Genomic DNA, 25,929 nt, shown 5'->3' with positions numbered 1-25,929 from the left:
AAAGGCAGCAGAGGAAGCAGGAGATGAAACGGTGGATGAATTCTAAAAATCAGTCATTCTGGGTTTTAAATCTTTTGTGGCAGAAAGGGACAGAGAGAGGGAGGGGGGTGAAGACAAGCACTGGCAATAACATTAGAGAAAAAAAATCCACCTTGAATGACTTAATCTTTATAATTATGTGACCTTTAATGGCATCCCAGATATATTTTGTAACAAAATTGGACTAATTATGTGACCTTTAATGGCATTTCCTTATTTTCAACTTCATTCACTGATAATGCCATTTGCCTACCTGCTGATCATGCTGCATTTGTAATGTTGCATTAAGTGTAAAAACACTGTCTTTGCCCGAGTCTACTTTAACTGCACTTTTACAGTTACAGTTACTATTGGCCTTGTTCTACTAAAGTGAATTTCAAACATTCATGTAACATTTTAGACTAGCATGATAGCAAGAAACTAGACAGCAGACATTAGCAAGTGTTAAGCAACAAGCTAGCTAGTTAACAATAGTGATAAATACTGTATAACTCTGATGTTTCTCAAACCAGTCGTTCGTATGGTTAGTATTATAGATTTAACCACGTGCTAGTTTGTATAGTAAATGATCTAAATCTAACACTGCTATGAACTAATTGGATCGGTCATGTTAATTTGATGTCACTCTTTAAACAGACAAAAAACTGATAGTTGACAAGACTACACTAGGTTGATGAGGAAGTATTTTCTGTTGGTTTGTACTGGTCCTTTCATTGCCTTGAATGCAGCATTACCCCCCCCCCCCTTTTTTTTTTATCTCTAGCTAAAGAGGCTGATGCAGTAGCCTGTTAGTTTCTTAGTCTATCTAACTGTCTAGCCTCATGTGTACAGTCTGTTTAAACAGATCAGGTTCAAAAGATTCACTTTGTAATGTTAATACCTCCTTCAATGGAATCAATCTCGTCATCTGTATCAATCCATTCATCTTCTAAACCACTTATCCTATGCAGTGAGAGAGTCTATCCCAGGAGACTCTGGGCACAAGGCAGGAGACACCCTGAATAGGTTTATTTCTGTCTTACACACACACACACACACACACACACACACACACACATGCATATGCGCATTTACACACTACAGATATTCAACCTATACCACATTTCTTTGGACTGGGGAGGACACCGGAGTACCCCTGAAACATGGGTTGAAAATGTAGACTCCATACAAGCAAGTCGGGTATGTGGCAAACATGTTAACCACTAAGCCACCATGAGACACCCAACACACACACACATCATCTCATAGACTTTTAGATCTCAGGGCAACAACTGAATGAATAATATAAGACAACCTGATTTTTCTTCTTTTTCTTTAATACAGAATAAGCAAATTTTAAGTGAGTTGTCCCTGCATAGTGATTATGGTCACCACTATAGAGCCTTTACTACTATCCTTACTCCACAAGAAAAGCCTACATTGTGTTAATTTGCAACCTACATTGAAAGAGAAAATTGCCAACGTGTCCTTTTCTTGCCTCTTAGTTTCATAAAATCTGAAGCTCCCTCCCTCCCATATGATGGCAGAAGTAAACTGGTCGAGCTGGAATCTGTGATGGATACCCAGCTGAACTCCACCTGACCTAGCAACAGCACACACTTATTAAATTTCCTTTAGAGAGTCAAGACAACACGAATTGACAGTCTTATTTACTGGTAATAGGACGTATGGTCATCATACCATGGCTTTTTCAAATGATTCCAGAACTCTTCGGACTACTTAAATGATGACGATGATGAAGAAGCACAGTATCATTTGTCACTTGACTTGCCAGGTCACTACTTGGTGGAGAATATGACACCAAATGCAATTTGGATGAGGGCCCGGTTCAGTCCGGTCTGGCCATTAACTCTGAACTGCACCTTTGGCTGCAGTTCTATAGCTTAAATTTAATATTGCTTTGCCAATAAACAGAATAACAGTCTGGTAATTGACTTTGGGTGCATCGTAATAAAGTGCCAAATGGATTTTTTCTTCTCGCTGTGACAGCAGCTCACCACAGTTCGAAGTGCCTTATCACTGAGGTATCAAAGACTGTCCTGTTCCTCCAAAGACAGAAAGAGTCTGAGAGAGAGTAGAGAGAGTAAAGTCCCTACGGCTTTGTCCTAAATCCCAGAAGAATGCAGGTAGCAAAGCAGCCCTGCACGCAAACCATGCCACTAAAAAAGCCCTGTGTGTTTGTGCTACATAATGGAAAAAAACATCAACACATCCACTGAGGCATGTCTTTTGTTAGCAACAAACTAGCCAGCTAGCAGTAGGGATCAGGAGTTTATAATATACTGGATTTACTTTCTCAACAAACCAAACTTATAGATTTACCCAACTAATGTGTTCATGTTGATGGATCTCAGGTAAATGTTTCGAAGAAATATTATTTACTTTGATGACATAATTATAATGGTAATTTCTGTGTAGGAATTTTATGTTGAGAAAGTTCTGTCTTTGTTTTTTCTCCCAGTCTGAGGTCAGAAATGGTGAGTTACAAGCTTTAATTTAATCCTATTTATCATCCAGATGTTGGTGTCCATGAAGAGACAGAAATGATGAGTGTCTCCTTCTGTTTACTTGCATTGGATAGAAAAATAAAGCAAAACAAAAAAGCAACACCAACAAAAAAAATCAAACATAATTTGCATTGTAACTCTATAGTCTAATAAAATAACTGATTGTTTCACTAAAAAAGTGGATATCCCAGTGGTCTATAAAGCATATGCATTTGGTTCAGTAATAAAATCACAGCCAGACATTATCAAAGCTCTGTTAGTGAAAAGCTTAGGAATAGACATCTCTATGGCTTCGTTAAATAGCCAAAATCTTATTTTTATAATGAGGGGGCTCATTGAATTTGTGTTACAAGATAAAGGAGTCTGTAGTTTGAGAAGTTTGAGAACCCCTACACTAGAATATGGATCTGGAAGTGCCTTCACAGGGCAGTTAAAAAAGGAATAAACAAAGAAAATAGACACCGTTCAGTTGGGCACAGTGGCTTAACAGATTTGAGCAGTTTTAATTCCTGCCTCTGCCATGTTTGCATAAAATGGGCATGTTCTCCCTATGTTTTGGGTTTTTTTTTATTTAGGACCCTTGCTACATATCAATAAGTTTGAGTAATGATTCTATTAATCTATTACGTTTGTCTCTGGGAGACCAGGGATTCGAACCTGCATCTTTCTGGTTACTAGACTAAGTAGTCACAGGCTGATACACACATTTAACACTTTTCTAAATAACCAAAAGGTTTAATAGGACAAAATCCTTGCTGTGAAAACACCAGAGCTAAGCTTTTTTCTTCAGTATAAAGACATGTGGGTAAGCAACCTTTTCTATCATTTCTCACTGAAACCAAAATTAAACCAAATACTGGACAGGTTTAAAATGCAGAATAATAAAACATAGACAATGTGTAAAAGAACTTGTTAGGGAAAGCTACATTATTTTATAATTAAGTTATCGAGCTCCTGGAAAAGGGATAGTCTACATACATGTTATAATCATTTTGGATACAAATAATCAAACAGATGGCCTATAAACATGAACAAATGTTTATAATAAAGTTTGTTGTCCTATTGTCCAGAGATCACAGGTTTGAATCTCGATGATGACACAGCTTGCTTGGGCGGGACGGATGGCTCTTTTTCCCAGTTGATCAAACTGACACTATCCTAATCTGGTCTGTGCAAGGAGGCAGATAGAGCTCTGATGCAGCATGAGGAACAGTTAAAAAAAAAAAAAAGAAATTCAGTAGGCTGCCTTTATCTGTCACCAGTTGTATCCTTGAGCTATTGGGCACTCAAAGCAAAAACTTACTCTTTTAATCAGACCAACTTTAATCAACCCCAAAACAGCATCACTGTGCAATATCAACAAGCTTTGGAGTTAAACTCATTTATTTATAGTTGTGTAACAATTTTCTGGAAAAAAAAAACTGTCGCAAACACAAAGAATTTTAATGCATGTAGCTAATGTTGTGTTTTTTTTTTTTTTTACATCTGTTGATGCATTGCATTGTGTTGAGGATTGCATCTAAAGGAAATTAGGAGGCAGAATAACAAGTGCACAGAAAAACTGCAAAACTTTAGAAGTGCCTTTATAACCCACAGTGTTCCAAGGCCATGTGTGGTGAGATGCTGCTCTCGCAATCATCCACATTGCCAGGAAATACTACAGTGCACAACACTCTGGTTACTGGCATAGAACCTTAACTGCTGAGTTACCATCTGACTTAAATTTACTGCTGATTTTTAAAACACGTCAAGTGTGAGGTGAGCATTTTAAGCACCACTTAGGGGGAATTATGAGCAAACAGATCTGTTTTGGCAACTTTAAAGCGAGTTAAAGGGGCCATCATTAGAGAATAATGCTGATGCATTCTACTCTGCCTTTCTGTTCTGTAGATTTAGACTAATTTAAAGAAGCTGATAAGAAACAGGAAGACCTTCTCTTATCTAGATGTCCTGAAAAAAAAAAGACAGAACAATACAATAAACGGAGAGAAAAAGTTAGCATGATTAGCCACAAGACTGACCAGTGAAAATACTGGAAGATTTGGCCTGCTAGTTAGCTCAGATGCATCCACATCCATTCAAAATGTCAATAATGATTTGATCACTTTTCTGGCCCAACAGCGAATGAGGCTAATAGTATATTGGCGTGAGCTTTCATCAGACCAGCAAATGGAGGCGCTAACTTTGCTCTAAAATGGATAGGAAATACTTAGCATACAGACAACATAGTCACCTTTATTGATCACTAGCTAAACCTGGAAAGCTAGTAAAGGTCAGATTTGAATTGGATAGTAGTATAGATATATCCGATCTTCCTGGGTTTGAAGCCAATAAGCTAGTAGCTAGTAGGTTTCTTTTATTCATTTATTCATATTTAGTAGCTGATTTATCTAGTCACACTGAATCTGGAACCTATACCAAGAACGCCTAGTGCACTTGGAGCTGGGAATAAACTGTAGATCAGGGGTCTGTCCAATTTCAGGCTGGATATGTGTGGGTGCAGGTTTTCATTCCAGTCACGTGGGAGACATACCTGGTTCCAAATCAAGACTCAAGTCAAGAAGCTTTTATTGTCATTTCAACCAGATATAGCTGATGCAGTACCGAGAGAACTTAAACAGTGTTTCTACATAAAACAACACAGAGCTGAGGACTAAAAGTAAGTTATCCTAGCTACTTAAAGTGCAAACACTGCAAGACAAAAGACAATACAATACAATATGGAACATAAAATAGTGCCAGTGTGCAGACTGTAACTGACCACTGTGCAAATAAAAGGATATAAACAATAAGAGGATTCTTGTAAACATACAGTAGCAGCAGATGATCAGAGCAATTAAATAGTGATGTGCAAAAACAGCATTGAAGTGAGTGTGCGAAACAGCATATAAACAGTGTTAAACATATGAGTGCTGTAAACATAGATGTATATTGAATATGAATATGTGTGTTTTAGTTCAGTTCAGTCTGGCTGTGGGTATGGGTATATCCACCTGTTCAATCAGTTGATCTTGGCTTTTAGTAGACTCAGGAGTGGCTTCTATTTAGTTAAACCGGCACGTTCTGGATAATTTCACACTACTGCTTTAGATAAAAACGTTAGTCCATCGCAAGGGACCATGCACACACAACTTATTCCACCAATGGGAAACTTAGAGTTGATAAATCTTGTCCTGGCATTTTTGCGGGAGGCAAAAGGAAACCAGAAAAACAAGAGGAAACCCATATGGGTCATGGAGAGAACATGTGATACAGAGAGAACACAAGCTCTGGACTGAATCAGAGACCCTGGAGCTGTGAGGCGAGAATGATACCCATTACACCATCATACCACCCTACTATATAAATATGATATTAGGAAATAAATCATAGTCATTGAGGATTGTAGGGAGTGTGCAAGTTTCTGTTGATTGGCCACTGCAAGGGAAATTTGTCTATGATAGTGTCAAAAGTCATGGGAACGATTCATCTAAACTGTCTGTGATGATGAAGTGAAATGATTATCATGTCACAAAATTTCACTTGAAATTCTATCACAATAAACACACCAGGTCATTATACGAAACAAACTCAGAGTTGAACCTGATCAATGAATAAAAAAATAAATAAATACATTCACGCAACAAAGAAACACAGCTCAGGATTATGGATTGAAAGAAATCACTGGAAATAATTGCAATGCTGCCTCTATTTTCAGTTCTGCATGTTCAGCACTATTGCTCATAGTGAGAATGAGATCAAATGCATGAATTTCGATCAAGGGGAGGACCTGATGGAGGTTCCTTAATCTTTCCAATTCTTTCATGGTCTCTGCATTCCAGGATGCAAGAAACTTCCTATGGGGAAATTTCCTAGTGGACTGGGCTGCCAGGTGGCCTGGATGGTATGAATAACTACTATACAAAAAACAATATTTAAGTCACTGAAACAAGTTTATTTGAATATATTAATATGGAGAAAATGATGAAGAAATTCCTTTTTCAGTGTTTTTGGTAAAGACGATAGGAAAAATGCATGTGTTTTGAAATGGCTGGCATCAGAGAACGAACCAGCAGAGGTCCACTGCAGTTGTGCATGTGTTATGAATATCCTGGGGCTCCATTTATCATGGCTGTGGATAAGGGTGTTACATTGTGGTCTGCAATTTCTAATTTGATGACGTTTGTCATTTTAATTTTGCTTCATTTATTATTACAGCTCAATTGTGGTGACGGAATATGACATGCTCTTTATCAAGTATAACATTACTCGGTATTTCAGTCTCATCTTCAGGCCACACATATGATTCCTTGCAGTTTTCATTTCTGAAAATTTGGCCATCCAACCACAAACCTGTACAGGTTAAACAGTGATGAATATGTTTTTGGCAGTTTCATGTAATTGTAAATTTCCAATTGGTGGATAGTATCTATCTATCTATCTATCTATCTATCTATCTATCTATCTATCTATCTATCTATCTATCTATCTATCTATCTATCTATCTATCTATCTATCTATCTATGTGGATGAAGATATTTTAAAAATGCTGTTCATGTTGAAAGGATTTTGTTTTTGGAAACAGAAGGCAAGAAACTACATTTTTAAATACATCCATATCCCTGTACATGTCCACTCATTGTATATCTAGAACTTATTGAACCAATTAGTTACAGCTGTAGGCTGTTCCCATCTTTAGGAAGATCAAGTAAAACCAGGCAAGCTTCCAGACAGACCACAGTAGAGCTGTACTGCAATATTATCATGATAGTTTTGGAATCAGTTTTGTTTTGATATCTTATGAAACTAGCATGGAAAATTGTTGCATGTTTCGGTTGCATCTTTCTGGATGTTTACATGTTTTATATTAACAATTATTTATGTGTGCAAATCCTTGGGTAAGCCACAAAAGATCTGTGTGCCATTAGCAGGGCACAGATTTAAACATTCATGAAATAAATATGACCCGCTATTCCCACAGTGCAGATACAATGCTTATGTTGTGAAACAGAGTGTGTAAATTCCCTATAGTGTAACCCTAACCCACAAAGACACACACACACACACACACACAGCAACGACATGCCTTAATTTGGTTGCCATTCATTTGTATAATTTGTAAGTGCAGCCATGATCATAGAGCAGAGAGTTTTCAGCCATGCCGATCCTCTAGAATAACTTAGCATTGTGTCAGTGTATTCTTGCTGTCTGGGATTTGTGGGTTGCTTGTTGGGGTGTTTGTTCTCTTTTTAGCAAGACAGAGAAAGGAGAAAGAGTCAGAGGGTAGAGAGAAAGAAAATTCAGAATGGGAGGATTTGTGGAAGGGGTGCGAGAGATAAAGACCCCTGGAGTGAAACGCAAACACAGCAAACAAATGGATCTGGAATCGAGGCGACACTTGTAGGTCTCTGAATTCCATCTGGAAGTAGTGTGTGTGTGTGTGTGTGTGTGTGTGTGTGTTTGTGTGAGAGAGAAAGAGGGTGTAAGACGTCTGTCGTGAAGTGGCTTAAGCCTGTGTGCTCTCTTCAGACTCCATTGCTGACAGATGGGCTATAATGAAAGAAATGAAACGCTACAGCTCACACACACTCACACACACTCACACACACACACAAAGACTTGGTTAACCTCAGTAACCAAAAGAAACATTTTGGCTCTTGTATTTTTGTATCTATCTATCACTTGGATTAGAGTTAGGGTTATGGTCATTTTTCTGACACACTCATTAATATTGTTCTTCATTTTGAACTGGAGAATACAGAAAGAGTGTGTTATTCCTCCTCATATTCAAAAGAAATGACTTAACTTTGTGCTTCTTGTTGTATTGACTATTCACACATCCCTTCTTACTTTCTCTCTCTCTCTCTCTCCCTCACATGCACTTTTTTCCCCTCTCCCTCTTTTTATCTCCCTCTTTCTATCTTTTTCACTTTCTTACCTCAGAAACTTTCTCCATTTCTTACCCCCCCCAACCCACACAAGCTCTTTCTCTTTTTTCCCCCCAAACACACAGCAGCACACCCTTATCTTTTGAGCCAGCCCTGACCCTTCCTGAACGCCGTCTGTGATTGGGCCGTTAATCACCAGAGGCAATTATGAAAACGGCGAAGGTGTCACGCAGTAATACAGCTTAAATGATAAGAGGTAGGAGAAACGTAAATCTCCTTCAGCAGCAAAAGCAGAACTGCTGACTCATTGTTCTTTCTATCCTAGTGACAAAAGGTGGTGGTTAAACACTTTAAAGCTTTAAAAAAAAAATTTTAATCGATTAAATATTTAATTAATAAATAATAGAACTAATAATATATAATCGATGTTGAATACATTTCCTTCTTCATTTACTCCTTAATACTGTGGGATGTTTGTCATGAGTCTCGTGTCATCAAATGTCTTGTGCACCCTTGAAGATATTTTGCAATAACAGAACACCTAGGAAAGTGTATTGAACAGCAGGAATGGGAAAAATACTGAGAATTGATAGATAATGTCTTTAAAATGGAGGTATCAAGCAAAAAATGTGCTCAAGAGAAAGAACAAAAAGAACAGTTGATGATTTAGGAACTTTCTTAAAGCCTTAGTAGTGGCTCCATGCAAATTCTGGGTTTTGAACTTGCTCACTAGGCCAGAACCTTAACTGCTGAGCAAACACAGCCTAAATAGAAGGATGGGGAAGGGAGGTTAGCCAGTTTGGCCAAAAATACATCAGGTCAGACATGAAGTATTTATAGTAAATATGACTTCCTTTTCCAGCACCTCCCATAACAAATGGCAATTCTAGTAAAGTCTTAGAGTGGTTAGCAACTTTGGAAGAGCCTCCTATCCTTCTAAATGCTATAACAGAGACAGCTAAAAATACCATGCAGCTAATAACATCTTATTTTTATAAGGTTTTACTGGATCGGTTTTACATTTTGAATTTACAGTCATTCAAACTCGCACCTTAAGCTGTATATTTAGCACTTAGTAAGCTCACATCTTAGGTCATACCTATACAAGCATAAATGTTATTTTAAAATCTGTTTTTTTTTCCTCTTCATCCTGATAATTAATTTAAACATAACTGATGCAAATGAATCTTCATGAGCCTTTCCTATGCATAGAGATCTTCTGGTGTGTGCAAATATGGAGGTATTTTAGATTTTAAAGAAACCTGCAATTGTAACACTTTTAATTTTATGTAACTACAAATAACCTCTTTAATATAAATGAAAGAAGTGATTGTGTTCAATAAAGAAGATAAGCAAGCACATAAAGCTTTATGTTGGGAAAAAAAATCCATTGCAGTACCAAATATGATTATGTATATGTAAATGTATGTATATTATGAGTTATGTAGTTACAGGGGTTGGACAATGAAATTGAAACGCCTGGTTTTAGACCACAATAATTCATTAGTACGGTGTAGGGCCTCCTTTTGCGGCCAATACAGCATCAATTCGTCTTACAAGTCCTGCACAGTGGCCAGAGAGATTTTGAGCCATTCTTCTTGCAGAATATTGGCCAGGTCACTACGTGATGCTGGTGGAGGAAAACGTTTCCTGACTCGCTCCTCCAAAACACCCCAAAGTGGCTCAATAATATTTAGATCTGGTGACTGTGCAGGCCATGGGAGATGTTCAACTTCACTTTCATGTTCATCAAACCACTCTGTCACCAGTTTTGCTGTGTGTATTGGTGCATTATCATCCTGATACATGGCACCACCTTCAGGATACAATGTTTGAACCATTGGGTGCACATGGTCCTCCAGAATGGTTTGGTAGTCCTTGGCAGTGACGCGCCCATCTAGCACAAGTATTGGGCCTAGGGAATGCCATGATATTGCAGCCCAAACCATCACTGATGCCTGATCACTGAACCCCATGCTTCACTCTGGGCATGCAACAGTCTGGGTGGTACGCTTCTTTGGGGCTTCTCCACACCGTAACTCTCCCGGATGTGGGAAAGACCAGTGAAGGTGGACTCATCAGAGAACAATACATGTTTCACATTGTCCACAGCCCAAGATTTTCGCTGCTGGCACCATTGAAACCGACGTTTGGCATTGGCACAAGTGACCAAAGGTTTGGCTATAGCAGCCCGGCCATGTACATTGACCCTGTGGAGCTCCCGACGGACAGGTTTGGTGGAAACAGGAGAGCTGAGGTGCACATTTAATTCTGCAGTGAGTTGGGCAGCTGTGGTTTTATGTTTTTTGGATACAATCCGGGTTAGCACCCGGACATCCCTTTCAGACAGCTTCCTCTTGCGTCCACAGTTACTCCTGTTGGATGTGGTTCGTCCTTCTTGGTGGTATGCTGACATTACCCTGGATACCGTGGCTCTTGATACATCACAAAGACTTGCTGTCTTAGTCACAGATGCGCCAGCGAGACGTGCACCAACAATTTGTCCCCTTTTGAACTCTGATATGTCACCCATAATGTTGTGTGCATTGCAATATTTTAAGCAAAACTGTGCTATTACTCTGCTAATTAAACCTTCACAGTCTGCTCTTACTGGTGGAATGTGCAATCAATGAAGATTGGCCACCAGGCTGGTCAAATTTAGCCATGAAACCTCCAACACTAAATTGGCCAGTGTTTCAGTTTCACTGTCCAACCCCTGTATGTCGCATTATAAATGAGTTCAGTTTAAAATAAACATGATCAGAGTAGATTTCTTGGGCTAGTTTCCTTTTTGTAGTGCACTATGTACTAGTTTAACAGGTACATAGAAAGACTTGACTGCTATGAGGACAGCTCATATCATATACAACGGCAAAATAGTGTTGTAACCTTATAAATGCCTTTGTTTGTAGTTAAGAAATGGAGCATGTCTCAGTCTTATCAACTGTCTTGTGAAGAAGCCTTCGCAATAACAATACGCTGTTCTGCTGACTAACTCATCATGAAGAGCACCCTTCAATGGCAGTCTAAACTATCAAGACTTCACTTAATAGAACTAATTAATAAGGTGTGAAATGGAATGATTTAAAGTTACAGTTGCTATCAGTTCAGCAGAGGTGGAAAGACTAGAAAATATACTGACTTGAGTAAAAGTAGAGCTACTGTTTTAAGCAAAAATCTAAAGATAAAAAAAGAAATTGGTAAAAACCTACCTGAATAATTACTTTGCTTTCATATGTGTGCAGTTGACACAACTAATCAGAAAATGAGTTATATATCTGAAGAATTGGACATAAGACATTAGTGATGAGACATGAGTGTTACGTTATGCTGTAGCAGCACTTGAATATTTTTCTGAAGGAAGAATTGTTACCAAATGTCACACACTTTGAGGACTGGAGGATATTATAACAAAAAAGGGAGAAAAGGGGGTTGAGCTGGTCAGGTGTCCATACAGAGTAAGAAAGTAAGCTGTTATTTGTCACATATACATTACTGCACAATTTAATTTTTTCTTCGCATTTCCCATCCTTGGAGGGTTGGGGTCAGAGTGCAGGGTCAGCCATGATGAGGCTCCCCTGTAGCAAAGGAGGGTTGGCAGCCATTCTCAGGAGCCTAACCATGGCAGCTTGGCAGTGCTGGGGCTTGAACCCTGATCTTTCAAGCAGCAACCCAGAGCCTTAACCACTTAAGCTCCCCCCGCCCCAGGCATGGGGGCTTAGTGGGTAGCATGTTTGCCTCGCATCTCTGTGGTAGGGCTTCAATTTGTATGTTCTTCCTGTGCTTCAGGGGTTTCCTCCCCGAGTTCAAAGACTTGCGTGATGCTGACTGACATCTCTAAATTGGCTGTATTGTGTGAATGGATGTGTGTGTGATTGAGCTCTGGATACGCTCCAGGCTCCCCACAACCCTGTGCAGGAGAAGTGGTACAGAAAATGAATAGATGCTCATCTATCTCTTCTGTCTCAGATATTGCTGCTGCTGACTAAGTATTTGGTGCCCTTTATTCTGAGCTCTTAAAACATTCTGGCTTTTAATTTGCTGACATCTTTCCAGAATTGAATGCTTTATGAATTTGAATATTTTATTTGTTAAAAACAAGCAAACAAACAAATAATTAAACAAACAAAAAACCAAAAAAACTCAATGAAAAGTAAAAGTGAACCCTGAATTTTTTCTTTATCAACGATGTCGGGATTTTTAATAATAATAATAATAATTATTATTATAATAATAATAATAATTATTATTATTATTATTATTAGTAGTAGTAGTAGTAGTAGTCGTTGTTTGTCATTATTTTTTATATTTTTATTTTTATATCTCTTATATACATACAACAGAATTGATTTTTGCATGTCATCAAGTTTTCCTTAATCCCTTTCTCAATGTGTCTATGATGTTAGGCCTGTTAAGTCCATTTTGTAATGAACAGGATTCTTAGCTCGAGAATAAAGGTTTCTTGCTTCGTGTTTTTGGACAACTTTTCATTAAATCGCTAATTGCGTCACCAAGGTTACTGTTGCCATGAACACTTAGGTTTATGACCTTTTTTCAAAAGACAAAGTGAGGAAAATCCCCGAACCTGCTGACACAAGAGCATCCTGTACTCTGAAGAGGCTTTTAAAAGACAAGTAGTGACACCTTATTGAAGCTGAATGATTCGTTACTAGCCCTGAGGGCCAGGCTTAAACAATTCAGCTGCGACAGTACGCCTAGTGGAGGAGAAATAAGGACACAAGTGCCAATGGCAGAGTCTATTCAAGGGGAGAAGGTTGCTAGGATCCCCAAGGTGTGAAAAAGAAAGGCAGACCCATTAAATAAGAACAAAATGTGCTGGACAGTGGGGTAACGTAGGATTGGGGGCAAAAAAATAAATAAAAGCAGCCATTTCCAAGCTGTATCTGGCCTCACATAGATAATTCCTCTTCAAGCACAACTATTCAAAAGATGTTTTGTTAAAAAAGTTATACACACTGTCTTAAAACTCTTTAAAGTTCTGTGTGATCTTGAACATTTGATTAGATCACCATTTGCTTTCCTCTAATAAGAAATGGTGAGAGAAATGCGTTCTTCTGTGTTTCATTTATTCATATCGATATCATCGTTGGACAGCATCTTTAGATTACCGAGATTAGTTTTAGATCATTTTCACCAGAGAGTAACAAGTGGAAATAAAATGCCAACCAGATAACCCTCACAGAGATGAAGGGGGCATTTATGTATCCAGCTGCATAAATATTTAATTACTGGAATAATTCCAATTCCAAGTACAATCGCAGACATTATGACTAATTTCTTGTATAGCTGCACTGCATACTGGAAGTAGAGTCCAGTATTTTCTCTGCACTACTTCAGTTTTAGACATCTCATTAATATGAAGTTCAGGGTTGCTGGAAAATGTTGAGTGAAGCTCTCAGGATTTTACTTTTAGGAGCGAACAGGGAAACCTGATCATTATACTTTATGTATAAAGTATAAGGTGAGATTTCTTTTTCTACTGAACACCACAGCACAAATAATGTTGGCCAGAGAGACAGAAAAACCCCAGTGAAAATACAGCATCGACCATCACATTAGCAGCAGAATCACTAAACCTATCACATATTTCAAATATAACTATATTTAATGGTTTAAGGTCAGGGTGTCGCTTTCCTTTCATGCTTATGTAGAACCTTATGACAGTGTTTCCTCAGATAGGCTGTCAAAAACCCTTTCAGGAAGAATCCTACACTACTTAATATACCCTATAAGAGTGTAGACAGCACAGTAGTGAGGACTTGCAAAATAGGCATGACTCTTGAATCGAGTCAGACTGAAGATTGTATAGAAATGATCTGTCCAATCCAATGTCTCTCTTCTTTTCCTTCCATAATTATGGATGAATGGCTCTAAAGCGATAAACAAATTCTCTATTAGCTAAGTGAAGTAGCCATATGGAATTCTAATAGGGTAAACGCAAACTGTTTAATAGGATGATGCTGAGTTATGTCCTGAGAGGATGGAAATAAGATCCTGGCTCTGTGGTAAAGTATAAAATATGGATACAAATTGAAACAGTGGCAATTTCAAGCACTGCTGCGTGTAGAGTGGTTTGAGAAAGCAGCCAGGATTTACTGGGCCATTTTGTATTTTGCTCACGATCCCTCTGTTGACTGATCACTTGCCATTTAGAAAGAAGGTTTGCAGAAATATCTGAGCACACAGTGCTCCTTATTCAGAAAGAGATTCTAACGTCAAATGAATAGTGTTTATGTATTTAGTGTCTGTCTGACTATTAGCTCAGTATCTCAACACTGTGTACAACTGCATACTCTTCGCACAAGCAGCCGAACACAAAGTGTCTATGTGTTTGCAAGAATTTCATATACCATGGTCTATATCAATGTTTTTTTTTTCACACTCACCCTGTTTCAGTGCTCAGAACCATGACTAAGCATTTTTTTGTGTGCATGTGAACAAGTCAAATGAATTCAGACCCCTTGAAAGTGACCCCCAAGCAAGCCATACTAAGACCACCACTATAGGAGGTCTGAGTACATTCTGTTTGTGGGTCAGTTCGCAGTCCACTCGATTTGTACAAAACAAAGTGGTCTCAGTCTGCTTCACATTTTGCTTTATAGATAGAGAACGGGAGAGTTGCTGTGCACACATAACTCCAGTTACCTGTCACCTAAGAGAAAAACAACTCCAGCTGCTTTCAGCTAGGTCATGTGATCCCACAACAAGGTCAGCAGTGTTGGGTAGCAACATGACAGATAAGCTAACAGAGCCAGTGTGGCAGTAGCTATTATGCTACGGAGCTCAGGTTGTTAGGCAGCAGTAATAATAGTATTGTCAGTGACAGGAACATTAGTTACTGTATAATACTATTAGTATATGGTATGTTTGTAATATATGTAGTATATGCATGTATTTTGTATACATCATCCACTAACATCAGCTAGTACAGCATGAAGCATAAGTTCATTTTGATGGTTCAGCAAAATCCTTCTGGTTTTTCACTTGCCTGCCTGTTTTTCAGCCTAATCATAGGAGCCAAATCAAATCACCATGTAAAGCAACCATATTATACTATTGTATATATTCTGTATTTCCTTTCTACACAGTATTGGGATGTTTAGATTTTACTTGCCAACTGACAATCCATCAGTACTTGAATTGGTCTGATGTGTCTTTCATCTTACAATGAATCAGTACTCGTGATCATGGTCTTCTGAAATAATTCACTATTTTTATTAATTGACTTCAACTTATATGATATGTATGTGCATAAGTATTCACCCTCCTTGAAGAGATACCCGGAGATATTTTTAGTGCAACATCCTGGAACTGAAATGGCAAAATAAAATAACCCATACACAAAATAAAATAACCCATAATTTTGTTTTAGGGGAAGGGATCAGGAGAAGTGGGATCAGGGGAAGTGGTAGCTCAGTGGTTAAGGTATTGGACTACTGCTCCAGACTACTGATCATAGATCAAGGCCCCTTAGGTTTCGACTGCTTAGGTGTATAAATAAGATAAATGTAAGTCGCTCTGGATAAGAGCATCTGCCAAATACTGCGAATTCAAATGTTGAATATATGATACTTTAAACTAGAGTGTAAATAGTATAATGTATCATACTTACAGCTGGCTCAGAAAATAGACATTTACTATCAATTTCATCTTCGGCATATCTGCACAATATTAATACTGCATTGCCATAGATTTAAGTTTGGTGGTCTGTTTTTCAGTGTTTGATTAATTTCTATTAGCACATTGCTTATATATGAAAATATTTAAAAAAAAAGACACTAACTTACCTTCATTGTGTATCTTCTCTTCTTTCCTTAAATCTTGAAGAACTGTAGCCTGCTGACTGCTTTTCTTTTATTGGCGTACTAATCATAAAACCTCCCTAAAACACACTAGATGCTTGTGTCCACACTCCTAAACCAGGTTTCTTAAGTGAATTCAAATCAATTTTTTTTTGTTTTAATGTGATATGAAGGTTTTGTGAATCAGACACCAATTCAACTGCAAGCATGCACAAATCTCAAATCTACACAGCTGTGATGAATGAGAGCCAGAGCCTGCATTCACAACTTACCTTATAGGGTTCAAGGTTTTCTAGCATATCTTCAAATGTTCTGACTGTTTATGGCTTGAGGCATGCCACACTCACCCTGTACTCTTTAGAGTGTTGACCCTGAACTACTGTACTCCTGTAGGGTTTTTTAGTAGTCAGAGAGTATTCTGGGTAATAATTCACCACTCCTGTGTTTCCTGGCCAATAAAATCGACATCTAGTTCCAGAACTCTGCTAGGAGCTGTTGCTGTTTGAGCCAAGGCAGTGTCTCTGTAGTGCTGAAGTGTAAACACACATTTTCAATTTGTTATTTAATTTGGAACAATATTAATTGTTACTTTTTCAGGAAATATACCATGTACTTGGCTAAATCTGTGTGATAAATAATTGAATTTATTTTTACAGTGATTTAATGTATGTGAATCTGAACAAAAAATGTCTTTTTAGTAGCATCTTCCATTCATCTCTATAAAAACCATGTACACAGGAACCCCAGAAGCCTTTATTATTGCCACACATACTTTACAACACAGTGGAATTCTTTTCTTCGCATATCTCAGCTGAGGTCGGAGCGCAAGGGCAGTTATGATGCAGCCCCCCTGGAGCAGAGAGGCTTAAGGGCCTTTGCTCAATTGCAGTGGCTTGAACCCCAACCTTCTGATCAACAACCCAGAGCCTTAACCGTTTGAGCCATATCATATTGCTTTACAATCTAAAGTTGATAAATTAATTTCTAATAGTGAATAAAGCATATTGCATATCGGTAACTAGAAATGGGCAATAAATGCTAGCAGTGCTAGCACACTGATCTGCACTTGATCATAATTAACTGATAAATAATTATTCTTATATTAGAATAATCTGTAAAAAATACTAAAATAATACTATGCCGCATTTGGTAGTATAGCAGGTAATTTGGGTACTATACACTGTGAAATAGATGTATGTCATGCTAACTGTTTTCTTATTCTCTCTCTTCCTCTGTCAGATAAATGATCAGGATGGTAGCACTGGTCCAGCTCGATGTGGACAGATCGAAGCAGAAGCGATGGAGGAGACCACGCCAGACCCCGCGTTTGTGGATGTGGACCAGGGCTTGACTCTGGCATGCATTGCCTTCCTCTGCCTGCTGCTGGTGGCCATGATCATCCGCTGTGCTAAAGTCATCATGGACCCATACAGCGCCATCCCCACGTCCACCTGGGAGGAGCAGCATCTAGACGACTAGCACGATTTGCAGGTCTACACACATAGACATTCAGATTTTGGATGCAACTCCTCAACTTCATGTAGATTGAGGACTTTTGTGCCTTTTGTTTCTTAACACATACATATGGTACTTAAAGTACATGGAACTCACATAAGGTTATTATTGGATATAATACAAGATTAGTCATGTAAAGTAAACCACACAGACTTACAGAAATATACAAATACACAAGAACACTAACTTACTTTGCTTTAAGGACTAGTTTACTGTACCTAAAATCAAAGGAGTCTAAAATTCTAATCTAGAAAGTACAACTCAGTCTTAAGAATTTAGAATGAAGCAATGTTGTCATAAATGAAATAATAAGACAGCCACAAGTACTAACCCCGTCCTTCACCCTAACATTATACCAAGGGAAATGAGGGTTTAAAACGAGACCTTATTGATATTAACTTGCAAAACCTTTTAATGAATATTAGCCCAAAGCACACAACATTTGTTTTACCCAATTGTTGGTTTGCTTGAGAAAGTGAGTTAGTATAATTGGCAGTTTTAGTAGATGTATGTTCATGTGAATAGAAAACTGATAGTATTAGTGTTGTATTCCAAGGTGTGCATTGGTCCTGGAATCCTAGTGTCAAAAAATAACAAAGAAAAGAAAGGCAGAGCATATTAGATGCAATGTAGTGCTTTTAGATTTATTGCATTCATTCATCTTCAGTAAACGCTTTATCTGATTATCATAGTTTGGATAAATTATTAATTTGTTTATATTCTGTAAAGTAGACGTCATTATAAAAGTTCTCAGGCAGCTATATAAAAGGCAGGATTAAGCACACTTTTTGCAGGAGGAGCGGGATTGATCCAACTTTCTCTGGGCTTGTGGAATTGATCAAGCTTTCTGCAGAAGCAGGAGGGATTGGTCAAACTGGAGTAGGTGGGATTGGTTCTGAGGGCCAGCAGGAGTAGAATGAATTGATCAAGCTGTCTTTGGGGGCAGGCACGATTGGTAAAATTTTCAGCGGGAGACAGTCGGATTGGTCCTGAGGGTCTGCAGGAGTAGAAGGGATTGGTCAAGACTTCTGTGGGAGCAGGCAGGATTGATGAATCTTTTTGCAGAAGCAGGCAGCATTGGTGAAGACTGGTTTTGGGAGCAGGTGGGACTGATGAATCTTCCTGCCGAAGCAAGCAGCATTGGTGAAGAGTGTTTTTGGGAGCAGACAGGATTGATGAATCTTTGTGGGAGCAGAAATGTTAGGTCAAACATTCTGAGGAAACAGGCAGGGTTTGTCAAGATTTCTTTGGTAGCAGGTGGAATAGGTCAAGCAGATCTCTGGGCATGAATGGGATTGGTCAAATTTTCAGCAGGAGGAGTGATAATTTGCAAATTTTCTGCAGGTGTAGCTGGGATTAATCAAGAGCATCTGCAGGAGTGGTCAGGATTTGTCTGGAGGGTCTGCGGAAGAGTGCAGGAGTGGGACAAATACAGTTCTGCACTTACTTCAACCTCAGCTGTTTAAACAGAAACAAATCACAGACTTTATGTATTTGAGCAATGTTGTATGTTTTAGAATGGCTCAAAATGTTTCTTCTTTTGTCTTTTGTCTTGTTTTTTATTCTCTATCCAGGATGCAAGTTCAGGTCACATGGACTTACTCCAATACTGAAGCACAGCAACTAGAGACTCTACAAGCTCTGAAACTACCTACAGCACCGGGACCAGGCAGAACCACCCAACACTGCACAGAGCTGTTCCCAGAGCAACATATCAAATAAATGAAGACAATAATCAATGAATGAGTATTTGACAATGAGCCTGTGTAAGTTATATTTTCGAAAGAACCTTTTAGGATTTGTACATTTTTCTAATAATCATGATGGATGAGTGTGCGAATTTAATGTACGCTGTTTGGTGAAATGAAGCTAGGCTTAAAGGCATGCTGACAAAGCTGCTCATAAAGACTACTCAACAATGCCATGATAGTAATTTATATCCGTTTACAGTGAAGTGACAAGTACAAATATGCTCTCTTGAATGCGATTCAGGATGAGGCTTGTGCCGATAATCAACTCTTACAACATATCATGAAAATCAACATGCACAACATCATTACTCTTCCATTCAGAGGAAGCTGCCTGAGAAGGCAGCATTGTTTGGGTTGTTTGTCTGTCTTTCTGAGGGAGAAGCATTAGCATTTTAAGGTAGAACTATATCCTTCTTCTTGAAAAGTTGAAAGAAATAAAAAAATTAAAAAATCTGTAGCTCTGAAGCGGCTTTTTGACTAAAATGCTATTCGATGAGAAAAGGCTGCCAAACATTAAGTAACTTTTTATATATTGTATTAATGTCATTAACTGGGAGGAAATGTTGAAAATTTATTATCGGCACATGCCTGTTTAGGATGCTCAACTCCAGATCAAGCCATTTAGCTGAGGTTCAGTGGAATTCCCTTTATTCTTAAATGTGACTGCCTTTGGCTACTACTTAAAGTCCACTTCCTTTGCTCCTCTGTTGGCTTGAGCCATGTCAGTTAAGAATATTTATCCGCAGAGAATTATAACCAACTGCATGTTATCAAGTGCCTCAGCCAAAATCACAGATTGTCTTGAAGCAGCACACAATCAAGAATAATGTGTAGCGGATCAAAAACAATAATGTCTTGATTGATTAAAACTGCAACTGTGCTATGTTCAGCCTGCATCTTCTTATGCATAATAAAGATAATGATGATTTTAAAGGTCTTCTGTGTGTTTATGTTGTGCCATATCCACATGATGTACACTGCCTTACATAAAGAATTCAAGCCACCGAAAAAATCACATTATATTATTATATTTTTGACAATAATTCAGTAAAACGTAGAATCTTCGAAGTATTTACATGAGTATTTGATATTTCCCTTTTAAGCTTTAATGACAGTGTGCTCTCAAGCAGACTTTTAGACTCTTGAACTTTTAATTAAAAACAAAAGCAGATATTTCATTTGGTTTATTGCATTTGTACTTGTACTCTGCTCAGTGACAATAAAGTTGAATCTAATCCAATCTAATTTGTTGGTTGCATAAGTATTCACCCCCCCAAGGTAAATGCTTTTAATTATGGAATTAAAGCTCCATAGGATGATCAAAATGCATTGTGTTTAATAAACCCTGACTTTCCCACCTGGCTTTTCATCTTAATCTTTAGTCTTTAGTCTTAATCTTTGGTTTCCATTATGCTGTTTGTTTAATTCAATTCAATTCAATTTATTTATAGTGCTGTTAACAATGGTCTCAATTCAGCTATACAGAACTTGAGAAACATCGAATAAACATTTTTAAAGTTTAAAGTTAAGTTACTATCTGTTTTCTAACATTTATTCCTACTAAGCGAGGCTGGGGCAACAGTGGCAAGGAAAAACTCCCTGAGATAATATGAGGAAGAAGCCTTGTGAAGAACCAGGCTCAGAAGGGAACCCTTCCTCATTTGGGTGAAACTGGACAATAAATAATGTGAATGTAAATAATGTCCTTTCTTCAACTGTTTATAGTCATGTGGAATTGGTATGTTCGTTCTATTCAAATAATTAATGCGACTTTTCATGGCAACTGGTGAGCAAAATACATAAGCGAAGAGAAAATACATAAGCAATCACAGGTTTGGCAAATAATTTTACCCAACTATACAGATTAATCCTTACATCCCCAACCGTCATTTAAAAAATATTTTGTTTTTTTCTGTAGATTTATAAAAAATAAAATCCCATTTCATGTTCAGGTTGTAATAATACAAAATGTAGTGAAGTACAAGATTGGTGAATACTACAGTAAGTATCTGCAATGCACTGCACAGCTGGAGACAAGCAATGAATTTAAAATATTTAGCATAAATAAAATTGCTTTGCATATACTAGTTCTAGGCCAAATGAAATGCGTACAGTGCGGTATATAAGAAGCTCTGTGTTTTTCACCTTCTCTACAGTTTTCACTTCACTACTCACATTCTGTATTTCGGCTCATTTCTCAAATCATCCCTTTTGCACACATTTGGTTGTCTGTGGAGGGTGCAGACATCAAAGGCAACCCTCTTCAACAGGATATAGCACTCGAGCTCTGTCACACTCAGGAATTCTCATTCCCATGGCAAAGAAGTGGAAAGTTAATTTGCACAGCTCCTCAGGGGCTCTCACATTTCACACTATTTCGAGGATATATGAGCACAGGTTTAAATAAAGCATCTGGCCTGTGGCATGATATGTGACTGAGGCCAATGTCGGCGAACCTCGCTCCCTAATCTAATCAAGACTCTCACCTCATGTAACATTTGAACCTAGAGCTCCTGGTAGAATTTACTTGATGAGGCCTGTTTTCCTTTTCAGTTTGACATCAACAAAAAATCTCAAGTGTAATTAGGGGAAATACAGTCTATTAGTTGAAAAAGTGAGTGATTATTTGTAGTTGTAGGTGGTCCTGTCGCAATGTGGAGTCATAAAATGAAATAGAACAGCTGGCAGTTTCTGAGTAACTCCTTCTTTATATCCATGACCAGGGAATTATCCATTTCCTTTCAAAGGTATTGGAACAGCAAAGCCAAATCTAGAGTCTTTGCTATACAGTGAAGAAATATGGGTTTGAGATTAAAAGATATATATGAGACGATAGATCAATTTCCATTTAGATTCCGTTTGCTGATATTTACATATAGCTGTGTTAAGCAACTTAAATCCAGACCCTTTTGGTGGCAGACCAATCATTTTTTAACACTCAGTATTTGGTTTCATATCTATTGTTTCCAATAACTGCATCAAGCCTGTGACCAACTGACATCATCAAACTGTTGCATTCTTCTTTTGTGATGCTTTTTCAGGTTTGTCTTTAAGTTGTTTGCTATGGGAAGGTTCTCCCTTCAGTCTCCTCTTCAGGATGTCAAATATTTTCTCAGTTAGGTTAAGGTGTGCTGATTGACATGGCCAGCCTAAAACCTTTCCGTTTTCCCCGAATGAAGTCCTGTGTTGTGTTGGCAGTGTGTTATGGGTCATTGTCTTGTTGCATGATGAAGTTTTTCAGTTAAATTAGATGCATTTTCTTCTGCTGCTACCATCAGGAGTTATAGTGATAAAGATTAATGAGTCTGTTCCAGAAGCAGCCATGCAAGCCCAAACAATGACACTACCACCATCATGCTTGACTGATGAGTTTGTATGTTTTAGATCATCAGCAGATCCTTTCCTTCTCCACCCTTTCATGATACCTTTCTATCACATTGTTAGAGGTTAATTCTGGTTTGTGGATCATCTCTGTATGTCCTTATGAATTCCAGTCTGGCCTTCTTACTGCTGATGAGTGGTTTGCATCTTGTGGTCAAGCCTCTATGTGTCTGCTCTCAAAATCTTCTTCAATTGTAGATTGTCATACCTTCACCTCTGCCTTGTGGAGGTTGTTAGTGATGACACTGACTGTTGTTTTGTGGTTTTTCTTCAAATTGTTGTATTGGCTAAGTCATATGTAATGACTTATAGATTGTTCCCTATTTTTCAGATTCAGAATGCCTTGCTTTTATTCAGTCTTGACAGGTGAAACCCAGGGCTCTGAGCAAGAGAAGCTATTGATTGTTTAGACTATCAATCTTATGGGGTACATCTAGACTACAAAAAGCTCCTGTCAGTCACATGTTCCAATATATCTGATCAATGGATGTAAGGGGCTCAAACAAAAGGTGTTATGTTGTTATGTTAAGTTGCTTAACAAAGATACATGTCAAAATCAGGAAATAAAGGCTGAAATTCTGATCTATCATCCCATATTTGTCTTTTGACCTCAAACCAAAATGTCAGTGTATAGTAAACAGAAAAGTATTGGCTTCGCTGTTCCAATACTTTTGGAGGGGAGTGTATATTATGAAAACAGTTGTTACATAATTTGATTGTGTTGCTGTTTTCTTCAATGGATTAAAAATCAGGCAATTGTCTGTAGTCCTTGTGTGTAGGGAACGAATCGTACTATTCATCACTGGCAAACGTATTTGCCAAATAAGATATCATTTTTCTGACTAAAACATCACCTCAAATGTTATCATTTATAGATTACGTGTAGCTGCTTTACCTATAAATGAGTATAAGTTTACATGATCAGCATACACACAATACTGTGCAACTAAACATCATATTCATTTTGATGAAGATTGTTGAATTTAATCAGACTTTTGCACAATTTTATTTTTTCTAATAATTGTTACTTTTTTAATTAATTTATTAATGATTGTTGATTGTTCTATAATGAATTGTATTTTGGGGGAAGCAGAGTGTAGGCTTACAACATGTGCAAATACAATAGTTCTGAACTAGTACTGAAACTGAAATTTTACTCAACTCTGCTGCTAAAATGAATCCAACGTTCTCTTTGTGGTTTACATTATTAGGCTCATGTGTACACACTTTAAATTTTGCCAGCTGGTTCTCTGTCAATGAATGTACTTGTGTCCCTGTTCAGTCCAGCGGTTAATCAAGTTAAGAGCCTCGGTTTTTTCGTCCTCTGTTAAATTCATTTATGTGCCACATGTCATTTTCTTGGCAAATGGTTTGTTTGGACTATAAATTGTGTTAGGGAGTCATGCAGGAAATCATATGCCTTCTTGCACTCTATCTTTTGCCATCATTTTTAAAGTAACTGCCTCAATGATCAGATGTACAGCTTCTTTTTCTTCAAGAGGTAATATTCCCAAATGGGTTTAAAAATGAGCAATGGGCATCTGGGGCATTAAGGGGCACCGGGAAAAAAGTGCAGAAATACTTGTTTTGGGCTATAATGGAGAATCATAATTATTTCTTCAAAAGGTTGTTACTCATACAAGACTGAAATATCAGAGGTGCAACGGTGCAGTTCATTAGAAGTAAATAATTTATTCTAAGTCTTCTTTTTTTACTAGAATCGTTTATCAAACTTATCCTACAATGTCTGAAGGAAATATTTCATTTCTGTATTATATGTAGCTCTATATATGAAGAAGATGGGTGACAAATTAAAGGAAAGTTTTTCTGCCTGATCATCTTTATTCTATGGTGAAACATTACTATCCAGTTCCGCCTGGTGTCTTCTAGAATGACTCTGCCCTCAGTCCACCTTGAGCGTTCACTGAACAATTGAAGATATAATTGATGTCAATCATATGCTGTGGTCAGGCCCCAAATTACCATCTAATCACAGGCCCAAATCTCCATCTAATTGACTATTGTATGGTGCATTGAACTCGGAGGCTCATGAAAGCCCAAACACACTTCTAAGATACTTGATGGGTTTTTTTCCTTTATTTTTTTTCTGTAGATTTGTGTATATTAATAGGAATAGATTCTATATTAACTAACATTTACAATAAGCCTTAAGCCTGCATCAGCAGTGCTTCGTTCATGCTCAGGGTTGTGCACAGCTATGGATTTCTTTCATGCCTCTTGGTATAAAACTAATGAAATATGTCATCTGTGCCACATAATTCATTAGCAGGGTTTCAGAAAGCGCAGAGGCTTCAGTTTTGCCCGCTGTGTGCTTCACAATGCACAACTCAAGGATTTCAATCAATAACTCTAAACAAGGCAGAAAGGCCTTTGGCCTCATGGCGTTAATTTTATTTATAGTAAAACAGCCACTAGCAGTTGAATTATTGTGCCAGAAATTTTTTACACCAAAGTGGCATAAAATAGCTTACTGGCTAACAGAAGAAGAAATGTAGAGTGAAATAGTGAATATGATTACATTTTTAACGCTGACTGGCCCATGCTAATAGAATTCTGTCATTTTTGATTAATTACAAGTGTTTACATGATAATATATTGTCAACTGTAATATTATTATATTGACTGCCAGGTGGCTGTCAAGGTTGTAGGTGCAGACGTTAGTGCAAAACACATCTAAAGGTATGAGCATAAACAAAACAGCCTATGAACAAGGCTTAAATCACAGGAACTTAAATCACCAGGGTGAAACAGGACACAGGTGAGTGGGATCAGGGATTGTGTTTAAAATGCCATGGTCATGTGATGTGCAGGGGCTGATGGGTAGTTCTGTAGTCCTGTGCTGATTTCTGCCTAACCGTAACATTGGAACAATTTCTCAAAGAATATTTAAATATCGTTCACAATGATTGTTGGATTTTCCAGATTGCCTAAATTATTCTCATAACAAGTAATTTAACACAGATTGCAGAAATATCCTTGGATGAATGCTGTTTAACATGGTCTCCTTCCAATCTGACAGACCTTC

At 37.9% G+C, this 25,929-nt stretch overlaps 1 protein-coding gene across 1 annotated transcript in view; it reads left to right on the top strand.

Moving 5' to 3' along the window:
- The window catches only part of LOC131360533 (cortexin domain-containing 1 protein), a 29,049-nt gene extending 3,344 nt beyond the window's left edge, over nucleotides 1-25,705 (top strand). The window contains exons 2-3 of the mRNA XM_058401097.1: nucleotides 17,476-17,727; nucleotides 19,326-25,705. Coding sequence (XP_058257080.1) covers nucleotides 17,536-17,715 — 180 coding nt within the window. The 5' untranslated portion in view covers nucleotides 17,476-17,535 and the 3' untranslated portion in view covers nucleotides 17,716-17,727; nucleotides 19,326-25,705. The remainder of the gene's footprint in view (nucleotides 1-17,475; nucleotides 17,728-19,325) is intronic.
- Nucleotides 25,706-25,929: the final 224 nt, after the last annotated feature.

Source organism: Hemibagrus wyckioides, linkage group LG10 (genome assembly GCF_019097595.1).
Source record: "Hemibagrus wyckioides isolate EC202008001 linkage group LG10, SWU_Hwy_1.0, whole genome shotgun sequence".
Lineage (NCBI taxonomy): Eukaryota > Metazoa > Chordata > Actinopteri > Siluriformes > Bagridae > Hemibagrus > Hemibagrus wyckioides.
This window is presented reverse-complemented; position numbering and strand designations above follow the sequence as displayed.